This window comes from Pistacia vera, unplaced genomic scaffold, assembly GCF_008641045.1.
Source record: "Pistacia vera cultivar Batoury unplaced genomic scaffold, PisVer_v2 Contig107, whole genome shotgun sequence".
Classification (NCBI taxonomy): domain Eukaryota; kingdom Viridiplantae; phylum Streptophyta; class Magnoliopsida; order Sapindales; family Anacardiaceae; genus Pistacia; species Pistacia vera.
The window spans coordinates 842,855-861,172 of NW_022195104.1; the positions used below are offsets into that span (position 1 = coordinate 842,855).

General features: G+C 37.7%; 2 protein-coding genes and 1 non-coding gene across 3 annotated transcripts; 1 reads left to right on the forward strand and 2 right to left on the reverse strand.

The window, feature by feature from the left end:
* Nucleotides 1-2,040: 2,040 nt before the first annotated feature.
* On the reverse strand, nucleotides 2,041-2,652 carry LOC116131503. Its single transcript, XM_031417153.1, has one exon. It carries the CDS (start codon nucleotides 2,650-2,652, stop codon nucleotides 2,041-2,043), a length of 612 nt encoding a protein of 203 aa, XP_031273013.1.
* A 1,013-nt stretch (nucleotides 2,653-3,665) lies between these two features.
* LOC116131866 lies at nucleotides 3,666-3,771 on the forward strand. Its single transcript, XR_004128318.1, has one exon. It is a non-coding gene; the product is annotated as a small nucleolar RNA R71 (small nucleolar RNA).
* Nucleotides 3,772-11,885: 8,114 nt separating this feature from the next.
* On the reverse strand, nucleotides 11,886-14,936 carry LOC116131514 (putative calcium-transporting ATPase 13, plasma membrane-type). Its single transcript, XM_031417161.1, has 2 exons — nucleotides 14,819-14,936; nucleotides 11,886-14,719 (listed from the first exon to the last, which is right to left on the reverse strand). Exons 1-2 carry the CDS (start codon nucleotides 14,934-14,936, stop codon nucleotides 11,886-11,888), a joined length of 2,952 nt encoding a protein of 983 aa, XP_031273021.1.
* Between the last annotated feature and the right edge of the window lie 3,382 nt (nucleotides 14,937-18,318).

Here is an 18,318-nt window from a genome sequence, read left to right on the forward strand (position 1 = left end):
TGAGTACTATTCTAGAATCATTAGTTTTGGTGGCAATTGCCTCCGCCCATTTAGAAATGTAATCTACTGCCACAAGTATAAAAGTGTTTCCATACGATGATGGAAACAGTCCCATGAAATCAATACCCCAAATATCAAAAATTTCACATACCAATATATTATTTAAAGGCATCTCATCTTTCTTAGAAATATTACCTGTTCTTTGGCAACGATCACAGGAGAATACATACCTTTGAGCATCTCGAAACACAGTGGGCCAATAAAAACCTGATTGCAACACCTTTGCCACTATGCGATTCGCCCCGAAATGCCCTCCAGTTTCTCTATCATGGCAATGACTCAAAATAGCTCCAATCTCTTCTTCCAACACACATTTTCGAATAACTTGATCTGCACATAGTTTGTACAAGTATGGGTCTTCCCACAAATAATATTTGACATCAGCCAAATATTTCTTCCTTTGCTGGAATGTAAAATGCTTTGGAATCCAGCTCCTACAAGAAAATTAGCCAAATTAGCAAACCATGGAGATTTAGAAAAAGAAGAGCTAAGAGATAGAATTCGCTCATCAGGAAATTCTGCACTAATATCTCCCTCTTCAAGGAGTGAATTATCTAGTCAGGATAAATGATCAGCAACTTGATTGTCTATCCCCTTTCGATCTTTAATCTTCAAATAAAACTCTTGAAGTAGAAGGACCCATCTGATAAGGCGTGGTTTGGCATCCTTCTTAGCAAAGAGATGTCGTAGAGCTGCATGATCTGTGTAGACTATGGATTTCGTGCCTATGAGGTAGGATCTAAACTTCTCGAATGCGAAGACCACTGCTAGTAATTATTTCTTGGTTGTTGTGTAGTTCAGTTGCGGACCATTTAAGGTATGATTGGCATAGGATATGACCTGAAACATTTTTTCTTTCCTTTGACCGAGAGCAGCACCGATGGCATAGTCACTCGCGTCACACATAATTTCAAAGGGGTTGTTCCAATTTGGTGCGACCACTATTGGTGCTGTCACTAGCTTCTCTTTCAGCAAATTAAAGGTCTATAAACACTCAAAATCAAAGTTAAATTTCATATCCTTGGCAAGAAGATTAGATAGGGGTTTTGCAATTTTTGAAAAATCCTTAAAAAATCTTATATAAAATCCCGCATGGCCAAGGAAACTTCTGACTGCTCGAACCGTCGTTGGGGGAGGTAATTTTTCAATCACTTCCACTTTTACTTTATCAACCTCAATCCCTCGCTCAGAGATCTTGTGTCCAAGCACGATACCTTCTCGTACCATAAAATGACACTTCTCCCAATTCAGCACAAGATTTGATTCCTCACAACGCTGTAAAACTAACGTAAGATTTTGCAAACAAGATTCAAAGGTTAGTCCATACAACGTTAAATCATCCATGAAAATTTCTAGAAATTTTTCAGTCATGTCAGAGAAAATTGCCATCATGCAACGTTGGAAAGTAGCTGGCGCATTACATAAACCAAATGGTATACGTCGATAAGCGAACGTGCCATAAGGACAAGTAAATGTTGTTTTCTCTTGGTCCTCTAGAGCAATAGGAATTTGATAATAACCTGCATCGAGTAATTTTACCAGTTCCTTTCGTACCACTTCTTGCATGGCCGGATTTAATCTCCTTTGCGGTTGTATTGTTGGCTTGAAATTCTCTTCCATGAGGATCTTATGCATGCAGATGGAAGGGCTTATTCCCTTGATATCAGCAATTGTCCATCCCATCGCCTTCTTGTACTTCCTCAAAATGTCTAGCAGTGACTTCTCTTCCAAATCTGTCAAAGATGCAGAAATAATCATAGGATAAACATCTTTATCTAGAAAAGCATATTTTAAATGTGAAGGAAGAGGTTTAAGCTCAAGTTTAGAAGCCTCATTAGGGGTTTTATGCGAATCCTCCTTTAGCTCCATATTATTATCAGCCAGAGATTCTTTCTCTAACACTTCAGCTTCTTCTCTCAAGCACAGGTCTTCATCTTCTGTTGTGCTTGACTCTATTAGACATCTCTCCAAAGAGTCCTTCTACAAAACTTCTTCTCTGTGATCACCTACAATCCCACCAAAACTATCGGAGTGAAAACAAGATTCAATATAAAATGCAGTAGGATTTTTCATCGCTTTATGGACATCAAACATTATTTCTTCATCATTTAGTCTTAGAATTAATTTTCCTTGTTGCACATCTATCAGAGCATGAGCTGTCGCTAAAAATGGACGTCCCAAAATTAGAGGCACCTCTCGATCCTCCTCCATTGCAAGAACTACGAAGTCCGTCGGAAAGATAAATCTGTTGACCTTTAACAAAATGTCTTCAACAATGCCTTTAGGTCGTTTGATTGATCTATCAGCAAGCTGAAGCGACATGTTCGTCTCTTTCACTTCTCCAAGTCCTAGCTTCCTGAAAATTGATAAAGGCATTAAATTAATACTAGCACCTAAATCACGCAATGCTTTATCAAAGAATGAATCTCCTAATGCATAAGGTATAGTAAAACTCCCTGGATCTCTCAGTTTAGGAGGTAATTTATTTTGCAGTATGGCACTGCATTCTTCAGTAAGCATAACTGTTCCATGCTCCTCCATCTTCCACTTGTTAGAAAGGATGTCTTTTAAGAACTTTGTATAATTAGGCATCTATGCTAAAGCTTCAGCAAATGGAATATTTATTTGCAATTTCTTAAAGACCTCTAAAAACTTTGAAAATTGTTGATCCAGTTTATCCTTTCTAATTCTATCGGGATAAGGAAATTTAGATACATCTTTTTCAACAACAATAGAATCATAATTTGACATACCTTTTCCTTTAACTCTTGCAATTTCCTTTACCTTAGTCTCTGTCTCATTTTCTGAATTCGCTTTCTTTTCTTCAATAGAGACCGGTAACTCTGCTTCACTTTCCGCCTTCTTTTGTTATTCTTCTCCATCTCTCAAGGTTATGGCCTTACATTGCTCCTTCGGGTTCCTTTCCGTGTCACTAGGTAAATGCCCTTGTTGTCTACCCGAAATGATATTGGCCAACTGGCCAATTTGAACTTCTAAATTCTTGATGGAAGCCTCTTGATTCTGAATTCTTGTCTCTATAGTACTCAAGAACTTCGCCATCATCTCCTCTAAATTTGATTTCTTCTCTTGAGATTGAAAACCTGACGGTAGAGGTTTCACTTGATTGTTGTTACTCCAAGAGAAATTTGGGTGATTCCTCCACCCCGGATTATATGTTTCACTGTATGGATTATTATTAGGCCTGCAAAAATTTGAAACAAAGTTAGTTAGATCAGGCATTAAAATTAACAGCAAACATGTTACCTGATTGACACTCATGGTTAGGGTGATCTTCGCCACAAAAATCACACATTGAAGCAACTATTGCAGGTTTTTGCATTTGAAGTCCATCAATCTTCTTATTTAATGCCTGCATTTGTGCTACCAAAGCAGTAATAGCATCTATGTTATGAACACACGACATTCTTCTAAAAGGCAACCTCTATATCGGCCATTGATAAGAGTTTGAAGCCATTTCCTCCAACAATTCATAAGCTTGTTCTGGTGTCTTCTTACCTAAAGTACCACCCACAGCAGCATTGATCATATTTCGAACTTCACTATTAAGACCATTATAGAACATTTGGACTTGTAGACAAACCGGTAATTCATGGTGAGGACATCTCCGAAGCATGTCCTTGAACCTTTCCCATGCTTCGTATAATGACTCTGTATCCACCTGCACAAACATAGTAATATCATTACGCAATTGTGCAGTCTTTGCAGGAGGAAAATACCTACTCAGGAATTTTTGTGTCATTTGGTCCCAGGTTGTAATCGACCCTGCTGGTAATGAGGTCAACCAACTCTTAGCTTTGTCTCTTAATGAAAATAGGAACAATCTTAGTCTTATAGCTTCGTCGGAAACTCCATTGTGCTTAAAAGTATCACAAATCTCTAGGAAATTTGTAATATGTAAGTTGGGATCTTCATCTGCCAAACCACCAAACTGCACTCACTGTTGAATCATTTGGATGATTGCTGGCTTTATCTCAAAGGTGTTGGCATTTATCACTGGTCATCGAATGCTTGATGTTGCTCCATTTAGAGATGGGGTAGAAACTTGATGCGACTAAATCAACCTTAGCAAGTGCACTAGTTGTGTTCAAGTAATAAAGTGATGAGTTTGAGTATCGTCCCACAGAGATCAAAGCGAATATATGTAATTACCTAAAACAACCTACACGTTATTTGAGAAAATGAAATCTTAGAGTATAAAAGTAACGGATTAAAAATAACCAAATTAAACAAATAAATAATGAAGTTAGGTTACAGATTTCCCCCTAATTATGCTTGACAACCACTCTTAATACCTGTTTGTGCTATGAATTGGTAGGATTCTTCTAAGGCCAATTATCCTTATTCAGGCATAGTAGTCAACTTAATACAAATCCCTATTCGGTTACTCTAAAATTAAGAAGCATAAATTCATCAATCCCTTATGACTAATTCGCCCTATTCGGTTATGAATTAGATGGACCACAAATTAATCCTAGAATCTTTATTCGATTACTTCTAGTTTTAATATGTTGTGCAATGTTATTCCCATAGAACAATTATGAATATGAATTAAGCAATAAACCCTAACTTCTCTATTCAAAACATCATCAAGGTAATTGAATCAATCCAACATTCATAAAGCATTAAACCTAAACTCTTGTACAAATTCATAAACATAAATCTGGTATTAAGAATAAAAATTGTTCAAGACATAATTAGGGTTTCATCCTCCCCTAACAAAAGAGATTTACTCCATCCTAAAAACAAAGAAATAAATAGAGAAGAAGGAAAACATATTCAGATTTGAAAAGAAATAAAAATCAAACTCTTAAATCTGATCTTCAGTTTTCAAGCCTCAAGAATGCGTCTTTTCCTCTCAAAAATATGCAAAATTCGTCCCTTGACAACTGATCTCAATTATACTTAAATACCCAAAAGAGTCCTAAGTGAAAAAGGAAAGAAAAACTGATAAAAACGCGCTAATAGTTTCCGCCACAACCCTGGCCGTGGCCAAATTTAAGTCACCACAGCCTAGGCCATGGTGCTTACTGGTCTCTTTGTTTTCTCTTTGTTCCATCACCATGGCCATGGTGAACTACCAAGGCATGGCCGTGGCCTTCAAGACTGAAGGGTAATCTCAACTTCTTCAAGCTTTAAGTCCCAATTTCATTCCAATACTCCAATCTAATCAATCAAAGCCTAAAAAAAAACACAAAAGTTATCCAAATCAATAGGTAAACCATTCATATCTCAAACTTAACAAAAACAAACTTCAAAACAAAGGAAAAAAATGAGAAGTTAACTAAACTAACATCAAAACAACCCTAAAATACTAAACTAACATCAAAACAACCCTAAAAACACTCAAATTATGCAACTTATCATCTAGCGATGAGGCTATCTTTGCCAAGGCATCTGCCACAGAATTGCTATCTCTAGGAATCTGTGTGATCGTGAAGTGCTTGAACGGCTCAAGTGTGGCCTTAGCTTTCTTCAAATAGCTGATCATATTTTCTTTCTTGGCCTGGTATTCCCCCAAATTCTAGTTGACAACCAGCATGGAGTCACTGTAGATGCTGATCGCGGTTGATCCCATTTCTCTGGCTAACCGCTATCCAGCGAGTAGAGCTTCATACTCAGCCTCATTATTAGTCGCTTTGAACCCAAACCAAAGGATGCCATGAATACGAGTCCCCTCGGGACTTAAGAGGAGAAGACCTATCCCGACCCTCTTCCTGTTCGATGATCCGTCGACACATAGGCTCCAGGTCGACAGATTCTGAATAGTTTCTTGGCTGACTTCGCCGGCCTGTTGCTCAAGTTCCTTGGTCGAATGATATGAGAATTCCGAAATGAAATCAGCACCAGCCTGCCCTTTGATGGTTGCTTTCGGTCTATATTGCAGATCGAACTGACTTAGTTTCATGGCCCCATTTGAGTAATTTACCCGATGCCTCTGGTTTTTGGAAGACCTGCTTGAGCGAGTGACTTGTCATTACATAGATTATATGGGCGTGAAAGTAAGGTCGCAACTTTCGGGAAGCGATCAGCAGGGTATAAGCTAATCGCTCCATTTCTGGATACCACATCTCGGCATCCAGTAGACGCTTGCTCGCATAATACACTGGCCATTGAACCTTGCTCTCCTCCCGAACTAATGTTGGATTGACCGTGCACTGAGAGACGGACAAATACAAAAGTAGAATTTCTTGCGGAAGAGGCTTGGATAGAAGATGTGGTTTTCCAAGGTGCTCTTTGATACTCTGAAATGTCTGTTCGCACTTAGGAGTCCACTCAAACTTCTTATTGGCCCTGAGAATGTTGAAGAATCGCAAGAAGCGATCTGTTGCCCTCGATATGAAGCGACTGAGCGTCGTTATTCTCCTATTGAGGCTTTGAACCTGTTTTAGGTTGGTCGGGCTTTTCATATCGAGGAGAGTTTGGATTTTCTCGGGGTTGATCTCTATTCCCTGCTGGTTAACCATGTACCCTAGGAATTTTCCTAAGGATACCCCAAATGAGCATTTGAAATGATTGAGCTTCATTATGTATTTTCGGAGGGTGTCGAACATCTCAGCGAGATGTGCTATGTGATCTGAAGCCACATGCGACTTGACTAGCATGTCATTGACATAGACTTCCATCGACTTCTCGATCTGCTCGAAAACATTCGGTTAACCAATTGCTGGTAAGTTGCACCAGAATTCTTTAGACCGAAGGGCATAAATCTGTAGCAATACAGGCCCCAATCTATTACAAAAGAGGTATGCTCTTCGTTCGACGCATACATCAGAATTTGATTGTACCCCAAGTATGCGTCCATAAAACTCAGCAGCACGTGCCCAGAGGTGGCATCCACAAGCTGGTCGATCCTTGGTAGGGGAAAACTGTCCTTGGGGCAGCCTTTATTGAGGTCGGTGAAGTCCACACAAGTCTGCCACTTGCCATTGGGTTTCTTTACTAGAATTGGGTTGGAAACCCAGCTCGGGTAGAGCGCTTCTTAGATGAACCCATTCTAAAGGAGGTTATCTACCTCGATTTTTAAGGCAACATACCGTTCTGAATCCATCACTCTTTTTCTTTGGCAGACCGGCTTGGCTTCACTATCGATGTTCAAGGCATGGCAAATGATGTTCGGGTTAATCCCGACCATATCGGCATGCGTCCATGCGAACACATCAATACTTTCTTTGAGGAAGCTGATCAGGTCGTTAGCGAGCTGGGGGTTGAGATTGCTTCCAATCATCAACACTCAACTCGACTCGCTCTAGTCGACTGACACTTTTGCTAGATCTTCAACTGGCCCACTGGCAGGGCATTCCTGGATACGAGGATCCATATTATCCTCGGCTGGGCCAGACTGCGGTTTCATCTTACTGATCGCCATTGCCTATTTGGGAATGCCACGCGAGATGCCTTTCCCTTTGCATGCCATCTGCACTACCTTTACAAAGCAGTCTCGAGATACGAATTGAGATCCGCTTACTTCCTCTATCCCGATTGGGGTGGGGAACTTCACTTTGAGATGATAGATCGAAGTGACTGCTTTGAAGTTCCTCAGTAGAGATCGCCCTAGAATGCCATTGAAAGCGGATGGGCAATCCACTACTAAGAATTCAGTTATTGTGGTCACCTCGTCAAAGTCACCCATCATGACTGGAAGTGAGATCGTTCTTTGGGGATCAGGTGATCCCCTGTGAAACCATATAGGGGGATCAAGGCGGGCTTCAGGTCGGCCTTATCCAACTTCATTCTTTCAAAAATTGGCTGGAACAGGATATTCACAGCGCTTCTGTTGTCCACCAACATTCTATGGACGTCAAAGCGCCCTATTTGGAGTGTGATGACGAGAGCATCATTAGGGGGATGATGCAATCAGACTCCGTCTTTTTCGAAGAAGGTGATTTCCTCTTCCCTGCGAACCTTTGGTGGTCACTGCGTTGTGTTCATCACATTGATGGGGTCGTGATGGGCTGCGCGAGCATATCTCTCTTGGGCACCTCACGAGTTTCCTCCGAGGTACGGTCCTCCAAAGATTATCCCCACACTACAAACACCCTTGCAATCACGACGCTTCTTACTCGGTTCCTCTTGATTTTTCTCCCTTATGGGAGGAGAGTCATCAACATACTCTTTGAAATGCCTCTGTTTGATAAGATTTTCGATTACCTGCTTGAGAGCTTGGCACTCATTGGTGTGATGCCCATTGTCCCTATGATAACGATAATATTTTTTACTGTTTCTGGATTATGAGGGACCTTTCATGGGCTCAGGCTCTCCGAGCAGACCGACCTCTTCTGATTTATCAAGAATGGCCAAAACAGATGCATTCAAAAGGGTATACTGAGCCTTGTCACGATCGCGACGAGGAACTGAAGCATAAGACTTCTTGGGCTCAAACCGAGGTTTCTTTCCTTTTCGTTGACCGTCATTAGCCCATCTGAGATCAACTCTCCTATTTTCCCCCCGACCTGGTGCATTGCCCGAAGTGTCGGGGTCGTGGCGATGGAGCTCTGCCACGGAGCTCTCAATACAGAGGTACTTCTCCGTAAGGTTGTAAAAGTGAGTGAGAGAAACATCGTCCTTTGATTGCAGCTCCTTCCACAGATCTGTCTGTGGACGAACTCCCGCTATGATGAGAGTCCGAACAGACTCTTCGGGAGTGTGAGCTACTTTATGGAGCTCTCTGTGGAACCTATCGATGTAAGATTTGAGGGATTCATTCCTCTCTTGCTTTATGTTGCTGAGGTAACTCAAAGGCATTGAGAACTTCCTATTTGCCTGGAAGTGCCTCAAGAATGTCGAGCTCATCTGATTCCACGAGCTGATTGATCCCGTCGGGAGCAACCTGAACCACTGCTTGGCATGAGATGTAAGAGTTACTACTAAGCACCGGCATTTTGCCAAATCAGAAACTTGATGAAGTTCCATTAGGTCGTTGAATTCGTATAAATGATCCTGCGAATCAGAATTTCCATCAAACGTCCGCATATCGGGCATTCTGAATCTGGACTGGAGAGGGGCAGCTAACACAACCAGAGAAAAGGGAGACGCTTTTGCGACCTACCCTTGATCATTTTGTTGAGCTTTTAGCTGATCCAGAGCTTGCTGTAACTCCTCAATCTGAGGCAACAGAGCCATCTGGGGATTGCTTTCCCCCATGCGGGTTCAACCCTCGCGATTGCAGTTGAGGAAAGTTCGAAGGTCAGATTCCTCCTCGCCTCGGCCGGCAGTTCCGGCCGCTCTTGACACACGCTAGCTAGAGCCATGTGATGGTGATGAATGGTCCGGGGAACCTTCCCGACCTCCGTGGTGGTACGAACCGACCTGCAGATGGTAGGATCTTCCCGCGCAACGACAATCAAGGTCGTCATTCTTGCGGTGATGGGAATCGCCTCGCCTCACACTTTTGTAGGAGTGCTCATGCGATGTGGCATGGGATAGCTCGGGATGCGACCTGTCACCGAGTCTTTGAGCCACGGGTATTCTACCCAGGGTGTAGTCGGTGTTCGCTGGTCCCTCGGGTCCTTTACGCCCGCTGCTCGCCACCTGCTTCCCCTTCCTTTGATGCGCGGCACGGGCTATCACCCTTTTCCGCACGTTCATGCGACCTGCAGGCATTTTAGGCGGTGGTACCACCTCATTTGATTCGGGTGGTGCAACCCGATCTAAACGGTCCAACCTTTGGTTGACCGTTTGGAGAGTATTGTTGAACCTCTCCAAGTAGCTCATGACGGTTGGGTCAAGCCTTGAGCTTGAAGGAATATCTCCCACGAGATCTTGCAAGACCAGGGGTACTTCGGAAGAAGGGTCCTCTTGCGCTTGGGGGATTTCTCCCTCATCACAGTTGGTTTGCTCAGGTTCAAATCTGTGAGCCATTCGCTGTTGTAGGACCGACTAGTTAGAGGTTCTCCTGATGAAGGACGAATACTAAATCAGGCCCTCCTTCTAGCGCCAAACTGTTGATGCGTGATTTTGACACCAACTAAACACACGTGTGAAATGTTGAGCTGACCCAGAGAACACATGCAAATGGGGGTATGAGAATGGATAAAAGATGGAGAACGGTGTTTAAAGTGGTTCGGATGCTTAAACAAGCGACTCCTACTTCCACTGATATTGTATTAATATACTAAGGTCAGGTCGCGTTCAGCGAGCTACTTACAAACGATTACAAAGAGAAAATAAGTGTGCTATTACAGAGAGAAATTGGCTAATCCCACAAACGAGAGATGAGCCCTCTATTTATTGTGGGATGAATTGAGATAATGATTACTAAATCTAGGAATGGGTCAGATTGCCGTCCAAATCCTCCCTTACGCCCCGTTATTCACCTGCTCGAGTGATTTACTCGACTCGCGCAGAGATTTGGACACGTGGATCACCTCCAACCTTTCACCAGCCTGATGCGCACCTACTGCACTGGCAGGAGCACGCCTCTTGCATCACCGCGCGACGTGGCTGCACCTGAACGGCATTTGGACTTACCTAAGCTCTGACCACTTGCGCTGATAGGATTCTGCGTCAGCTCTACTCTTTCAGGCATAACAATAGTCGTTCTTGTTCAACGTTGACAAAATAATGAACTTGTACAGTACGTGATCAACGATTTTCAGTTGTTAAAGTAATCTAATATCATACACTTATATGGCTTTCAATCCTCGAGCAGTTAACCAGTTCATTGTAACCCACAAAAAGTGATCATTTTTCTTTTCAATTTTGGATGAAAACGACAATATAACTATTAAAAAGTTGATTAATTGTTTTGTTTGCTTGCGAATAATATCGATTTGGGTTGTGGAGTAATTACTTTCGTCACATTAATGGGACTATGTTATGTGTTCGACAAAGGTTGGTTTTTGCTTTTTGGTATACATTCAGTTTGAACTATTTGCTAGAGCTTACAATTCCAGTAAAAATAAAAAAATTATAATCATCTAAGATGATTTTCTTCGACTGAATTCAGAACTGTATTTGGAGAAAGGCCACATTACAAACTGATATTTTGTAGCCATGTTTATAAGAGTTTTGATTGGCTAGACCTATGACCCATATCGATTTTTCATGGCCTCAGTTACATATATGTCAGTTTAGTTTTGTTGTCTAATTGTATTTACTTCTTGTATACTCTGATACTAAATTTGTTCCTTTATATTCTTCTTATGTTGCTTAGTTTCAGCTAATTGATTGGACACATGGTTTGAGAACCTGAAATTTTCTGAGCAAAATCCAGAAGCATTTGAATTTGAAAATTTCAGTTTCGTAGAAATGTTTCTAACCTGAAAAAGATGAAGGTAACTCTACCGTTTTTCTCTTGGTTTAGTACTTTGAAAATAGTTAGATACTAGTTGCCCAAGAGGGTATTGTGGTTCGATAGGTTGAAAAACAGAACAACTTCAGAGTCAATATGGTAGAATAACTGAATCTATTTAATTTTTTATTCTTATTACGGTCATAGACAATGAAAGGCTTGGCAGCTGAGAATTGGAAAAGAACCATATATCTATACTTACATAATCAGCCTTTTCTTTAAAACGCAATACAACATGGTAAACTGTTATTCTTGTTAGCTAATATAGCACATGGGGACGAAGTCAATAACAAAGATAAACAAAAGAAGGCAACCAAGTTTACTATTTGAAATTTCTGATTACCTTTAACTAAGATAAGATCAATACCCAAAAATATAAAAATTACCAAGAAAAAAATTCAATTCCCAAAAAATATATATAACGGATATGTTAATTATTAAACTACAAACTTAAAGAATACAATGAATGTAGGTTTTTTTAACAAATCAAATAATTGTTGCTATGCCTGGATTTTCAATATCTACCTCTCCACTTGAGATAGCTGAAAAATGGTTTCTCTGGAACAGGTATGCACTTGACAAGCCAACCAATCGGCCACGATGCAGCTGCGATACTAATACATACACCCCATTGGCCCCAATTTAGTCTCTCTGTATCTGCAAACTTCTTCAGAAATTCCACCATCAATACTTGAAGAATGATGGTTATTGCGATAATTCCCAAAAACAACTTGTTCTTGTGTATCCCTTTAAAGACATTCTTCTTTTCAAGCTTCCTTGCGTTGAACTCATTGAAGACTTGGCAAAGGACAAATATGTTGAAGATCAAGGTGTCCTTTACCTTCTCATTAACACCAAAGATTGATTGGCCTCTGAACTGTAAGGTCAAGAGGATGGCTATCTGATATAGAGCTTGAGCTAGAAGATTTCTCCACATAACATTGGTGATAAGCGGCTTGGTACGACCCACAGGTGGTTTGTCCATGAGCTCACTCGTTGGCCGCTCTGTAGCCAGAGCCAGGGCACCTAATGTGTCCATGATCAAATTCACCCACAACAATTGGACTGCTGTTAGAGGTACTTCACCTGCAGAAACTGCTGCTACAAAGTTTATCACAAGAGCAGCAACATTTACCGTAAGCTGGAACTGAATGAATTTCTGGATATTGGTGTAGACACATCTTCCCCATTTCAAAACTGTGGCTACTGAACCAAAATTATCATCCATGATGACAATATCTGAACTCTCCTTGGCTACTTCAGTCCCTTGAATTCCCATAGATAGTCCTATATCTGCTTCCTTCAGAGCTGGTGCATCATTTGTGCCATCCCCAGTGACTGCAACCACGTGACCTTTCTGTTTCAAGCACTGCACCATGAGCAGTTTATCAAAAGGAGAGGATCTTGCCATCACACATATTTTGTCAACTTTCTCCAATCTCTGCTCCTGTGTGTAGTTTCTAAACTCTTCTCCTTCCACAACAAATCCATTTGGCGTAAGTATTCCACATTCAGTGGCTATGGCTTTTGCAGTGAAAACATTGTCACCAGTGATCATCTTGATGTTGACACCAGCATGTTGGCAGGCTTCCACAGCTTTCTTTACCCCTGGACGACATGGGTCCTTAATACCCGCCAGTCCTATTAGGCTCAAGCTGTCTTCATTAAACTTTTTCGCATCATTTGCATCTTCTTGCTCTTCTTCGGAAACGTGTTTATGCGCAAAAGCAATGCATCGAAGGCTGCTGGCTGCCATACCTTCAATAATGTGCTCAAATATTTCCTTTGCACCATTATCCAGATTCTTCAGGTTTCCAGAGGCATCATAGTAACTCGAACACTTGGCTAGAATCATCTCAGCAGCTCCCTTCCAATGCACGTTGATTGTGTTGTCTATCTTCTTCCTCATCATAACGCCACTCCTTTTCTTTTTTGAATTGAAGGCCTCAACGTGGAGAATAGTACAGCTCTGTTTGATTTTCTCCATCTCCATGTTGAGATCTTGGGTAGCCCAAGAAAGAATTGCTTTTTCAGTGGGACTACCTGAGATTTCAATATCAGATCCTGAAGTAGCCTTGTAGACAGTACCAGTAGTATTCAGAGCAACTCCTTGTTGAATCAATTCAACAACCCAGGGAGAAATTGAAGAAGCAGAGTCCTCTTTGATAGGTTCCTGGCCAAGCCAAAACTTTGTCACCTTCATCTGGTTAAGAGTGAGAGTCCCTGTTTTATCAGTACAAATGACGGTTGCAGAGCCCATTGTTTCACAGGCAGAGAGCTTTCTCACCATAGCTTGATCAGCCATCATTCTCTTCATTGAATATGCAAGAGTAAGTGTAACAGCTAATGGAAGACCTTCTGGAATTGCAACTACGACGATTGTAACTGCAGCAGCTACAATCCCCACAACTGCATTCACAATGTTGTCAACCTTTGTTTTGCTTCCAATAAATTCTTGGTTTCCATTCTCGTCTGTTGTATTTCCTGTGAAGTAGCGAACCATCAAGACTAAAAGAACCAAGAAAGCAACTGTCAATCCAACTTTGCCTATTGCCGAAGTTAACTTGTTGAGCCTTGCTTGCAAAGGTGTCTGTTCACCGCTGTCCCGACTTATTTGACTCATCATTTGGCCCCATAGTGTGTTCATACCAACTGATGTGGCTAACATACGAGCATACCCGTCAGCTACTTTGGTGCCAGAAAACAAGAATGGATTATGGCTGCTGTTTACCTCAACATGATCACTCTCCCCTGTCATGCTTGATTCGTCTAACAGTAAGGAATGCCCATCCAAGAACAATCCATCAGCAGGAACTTGGTCTCCAATTTTTAAGCATATAATGTCTCCAACAACAATATCAAATATTGAAATTTGTTGGCGCCGACCGTTTCTAACGACTTCAATTTGGATATTGTTGCTCACTTTTGATAGCTTGTCGAATTGTCGGTTTTGTCTGTAATTACTTACAGCTGAAACAGCGATGACAAGAAAGACAGCCACAAAAATGCTTCCACCGTCATACCAGCCTTCTTTCAGACCGTGCTCTTTTATGCCAAAAGCAAGTGAAAGGACTGCACAGCCTAAAAGAATCAATATCGTAAGATCTTTGAATGCTTCCACCACAAATTGAAAGAAGCTTTTTGATGGCGGTCTCTTATAGGTGTTTGAACCAAATGCCTCATGTCGGCGAGCAATATCTTCTGCGGTGCTACATATTCCTCCATCAATATCTGTTTTAAGAGCAGAAGCTATGCCATAAATCCCATCAAACTCGTAAAGTTTTCCTAGATTTTTCTTCTGCACAAGCTCTGTAAGACATGTGGGATCAATCTTGAAGTATTGATCATTATTATCAAGTGGAAGATTGACAACAGTAAAAGACGGGGAGCGGGAAACTTTATTACTGGTATATTTTGTTTTGGAAAGAGAGAGAAAAGCTCTGGAACAGTAAATTTTGGCAAAAGCTGAGTGCCAATTCCTGTTGGGTTGAGTAAGGTTGGAAGAAGCAGTAAGTAAAAACTGAATGCAACCCACGTTTGCTTGGAGAATGGTAGAGACGGACATTGTGTTTTAACAAGAACAAAAAAAGGATGAAAATGTTTATGAAACCGACAAGCAATGAGAAATGGTGCTGGGATGAGATGTGGGATTATTGCTTCCTACGATTTATATATAGGGATATTTCAAATGTCGTAATCATCGGTTTAACAATAACATTGAATAAAATGTGAATAAGGCAAGTTCAGAGGTTGTTTCATTTTATCATTTTTTATGATTAATGTGGAAATTGGTATGCAGCTCAGCTGCAGGTGGGTTCCTTGTTCAGAAGGTGATAATAATGGCCGCGTTGCCAGATAGCTTAAAATGTGAATAAGACTTAATTAAGATGCATCGGCGTGTATTGTGTTAATGAAGTTGGTAAATAGGTTAGCTTTGATTTAATTTACTTTTTAACTGACATTTTTACTTGAAAGAATATCAAAGGTAAAAAACAGAATATTATTTAGACTAACTATGAATTGTGATTGGACGGAGGTATGTGGCAATAAACATTCCTAATTTATCTTTTTCAGTTTTTCCATCCATATGCCCATGCTGATTGCTGACAGGCATCAAATAGGATATTTCAGAAATATCTAGGGCTCCGGAAAATAAGGATCATGTCATTGTAATTTCTACACAGCATCAACTTTTAATTTATTATGCATCACATCAGTATGTATATCGAACTTTATACCTTTGTACATATAACATCGCTCAAATATTAATTTATCATTTAAGATTTAAAGAATAATTCTGTATATACACATTAATATGTTTTAATATGGTTGAATGATTTTAACTTAGAGATAATTTAAACAAATTAGAGTTATATAATAATTAAACATGCAGAATTACTATATCAATTTATAGAGAATAATTTGAATAATTAATTAGTTTGTATATGTAACATTACTCTGATTTAAAATGTGCGTCAAATATAATCCATCATGAATATTTTATAAGAGATCAAGGCAATACATGTTTTGTTGAGATGGGCATAAAAGTACATGAAAACTTATTGATAATTAAGTCAGAATTTTAATTTTGTGATCATTTTTCAATAAAAGTCTATTGTTGAGAAAGTCCACGGTGGTATTAAAATGGTGTTGCTAATATGATACCATAAGACAATGCATAGATTATTAGTAGTTATTATATTTAATAACTACTAATCATAATTCATTTAAAGATAGAAGAGAGTGAAAATTTTTACAAGTATCACAAATTCGGGGTGAGCACGGGTAGCGGATAGAACCAGAACCGAAATCGGAACCTACCCAGAACCTGCACTGTGCGGGTAGGTTCCGGTTCCAATTTTTTGGGACCGCTACTATGCGGTTTCGGTTCCGATTCTTGCATGTGGAGGAACCGGAACCTGTAAAAAGGGTACCCTGTTTGGAACCTGTAAGAGGTACCCGGTTTGGAACCTGTTTGGAACCTGTTTTAGAACCTATTTGGAACCTGCTTTAGAACCTGTTTTGGAACCTGTTTGGAACCTGTTTTTGGAACCTGTTTAGAACGTATTTTTGAATCTGACTATAATGAAATATTTGTGAAATGTAATAATGGGGAGTTTCTATTATTTTACATATAAAAAATTTAAAATGAAAGTTAAATTTTTGAATAACCTAATTAAATAAATATACGAATACAATATACTTATTACATATAAATTACACCATATTAAAAGCTTTAATATATTATAATTATTAATATTAAAGTTTTGATCAATTAGTGAATAATTGGAATTATGTCCAATTAAAGTGTTTTACATTTTTAATGTTATTAAAAATTATTTGTAATAAAATAGTATATTTGATTGGTAATAATATATTTAGTTATTACTTCAATTATCAAGTTCTAAGCATATCTATAATAAATAGTAATTAATTAATTATATATGATAATTGATAAACATTAATAAATTTAATTACTAGTAAATATCATACTTATCAATTATAACATTCATTATAGTTAAATGATTACTTAATTAATTATAGCATTACGTTATAGATTTATAGTATATTACTTAATCATTATAACATTTATTTATAAACATTAGTACAAACTTAATTAATGATTAAAATTTAATTAATTTATATTACATTAAAAATTTATAGTATGATACTTAATAGTTAATTCACATAATTTACATTATAGTATGATTATATAATTAATTATAATTTTACATAATTAATAATAACTTAATTGATTATGCCATTATATTATAATATTAGTAATTACTAATTTACTACATAAATATTGCAAAATACTTAATTAAATGATAAGATTTAATTAATTTAATTACCTTATAATATTTCATTATAAACTTAATTAAGCATCTTATATTAAATAATTACTCAAATAAATTATAATATTATTATATTACATTATTATTATGATCACTTACTTAATTATAGCATTACATAGTTAAATGATTACATAATTACATAATTAGTTAGAATTTATAACATTATCTTATAAATATTAGTAATTTCTAATTTATTATATTATTACATTACTTAATTAAACGATTAAAAATTTAATTAATTACATTACCTTATATATTTATAATATGATTACTTAATCATATAACATTCCATTATAAACATTAGTATATTAATCAAATGATTTGAAATTTAATTATTATATATTAATTATGGATTTATAGTATGATTGCTTATTCATTATACCATTACATTATACTATTATATATGATCATATATTAATATAACATTACATAATTAATGATTACTTAATTGATTATGAGTTATGATATTATGTTTTAAACATTAGTAATTACTATTTACTACATAAACATTAGCATAATACTTAATTAAATGATAAGAAATTTAATTAATTATAACATTACCTTATAAACATAATTACATTACATTATAGTTAAATAATTACTCAATTAAATTATAATATTATTATATTACATATATATTATGGTCACTTACTTATTATAGCATTACTAATTAAATGATTACTAATTACTTAATTAGTTATGAATTTATAACATTACATTATAAACATTAGTAATTTACTATATTATTATATTACTTAATTAAACGATTAAAAATTTAATTAATTATAACATTACCTTATTATTTATATATAATTACTTAATCAATTATAACTTTCATTATAAACATTAGTATATTAATCAAATGATTTGAAATTTAATTAATTTAATATTAATTATAGATTTATAGTATGATTACTTAATTCATTATAACATTACATTATACTATTATAGTATGATCATATAATTAATATAACATATATAATTAAATGATTACTTAATTGATTATGACATTATTTATAAACATTAGTATTACTAATTTACACAATACTTAATCAAATTATTATAATTTTATTAATTTAACATTATATTATA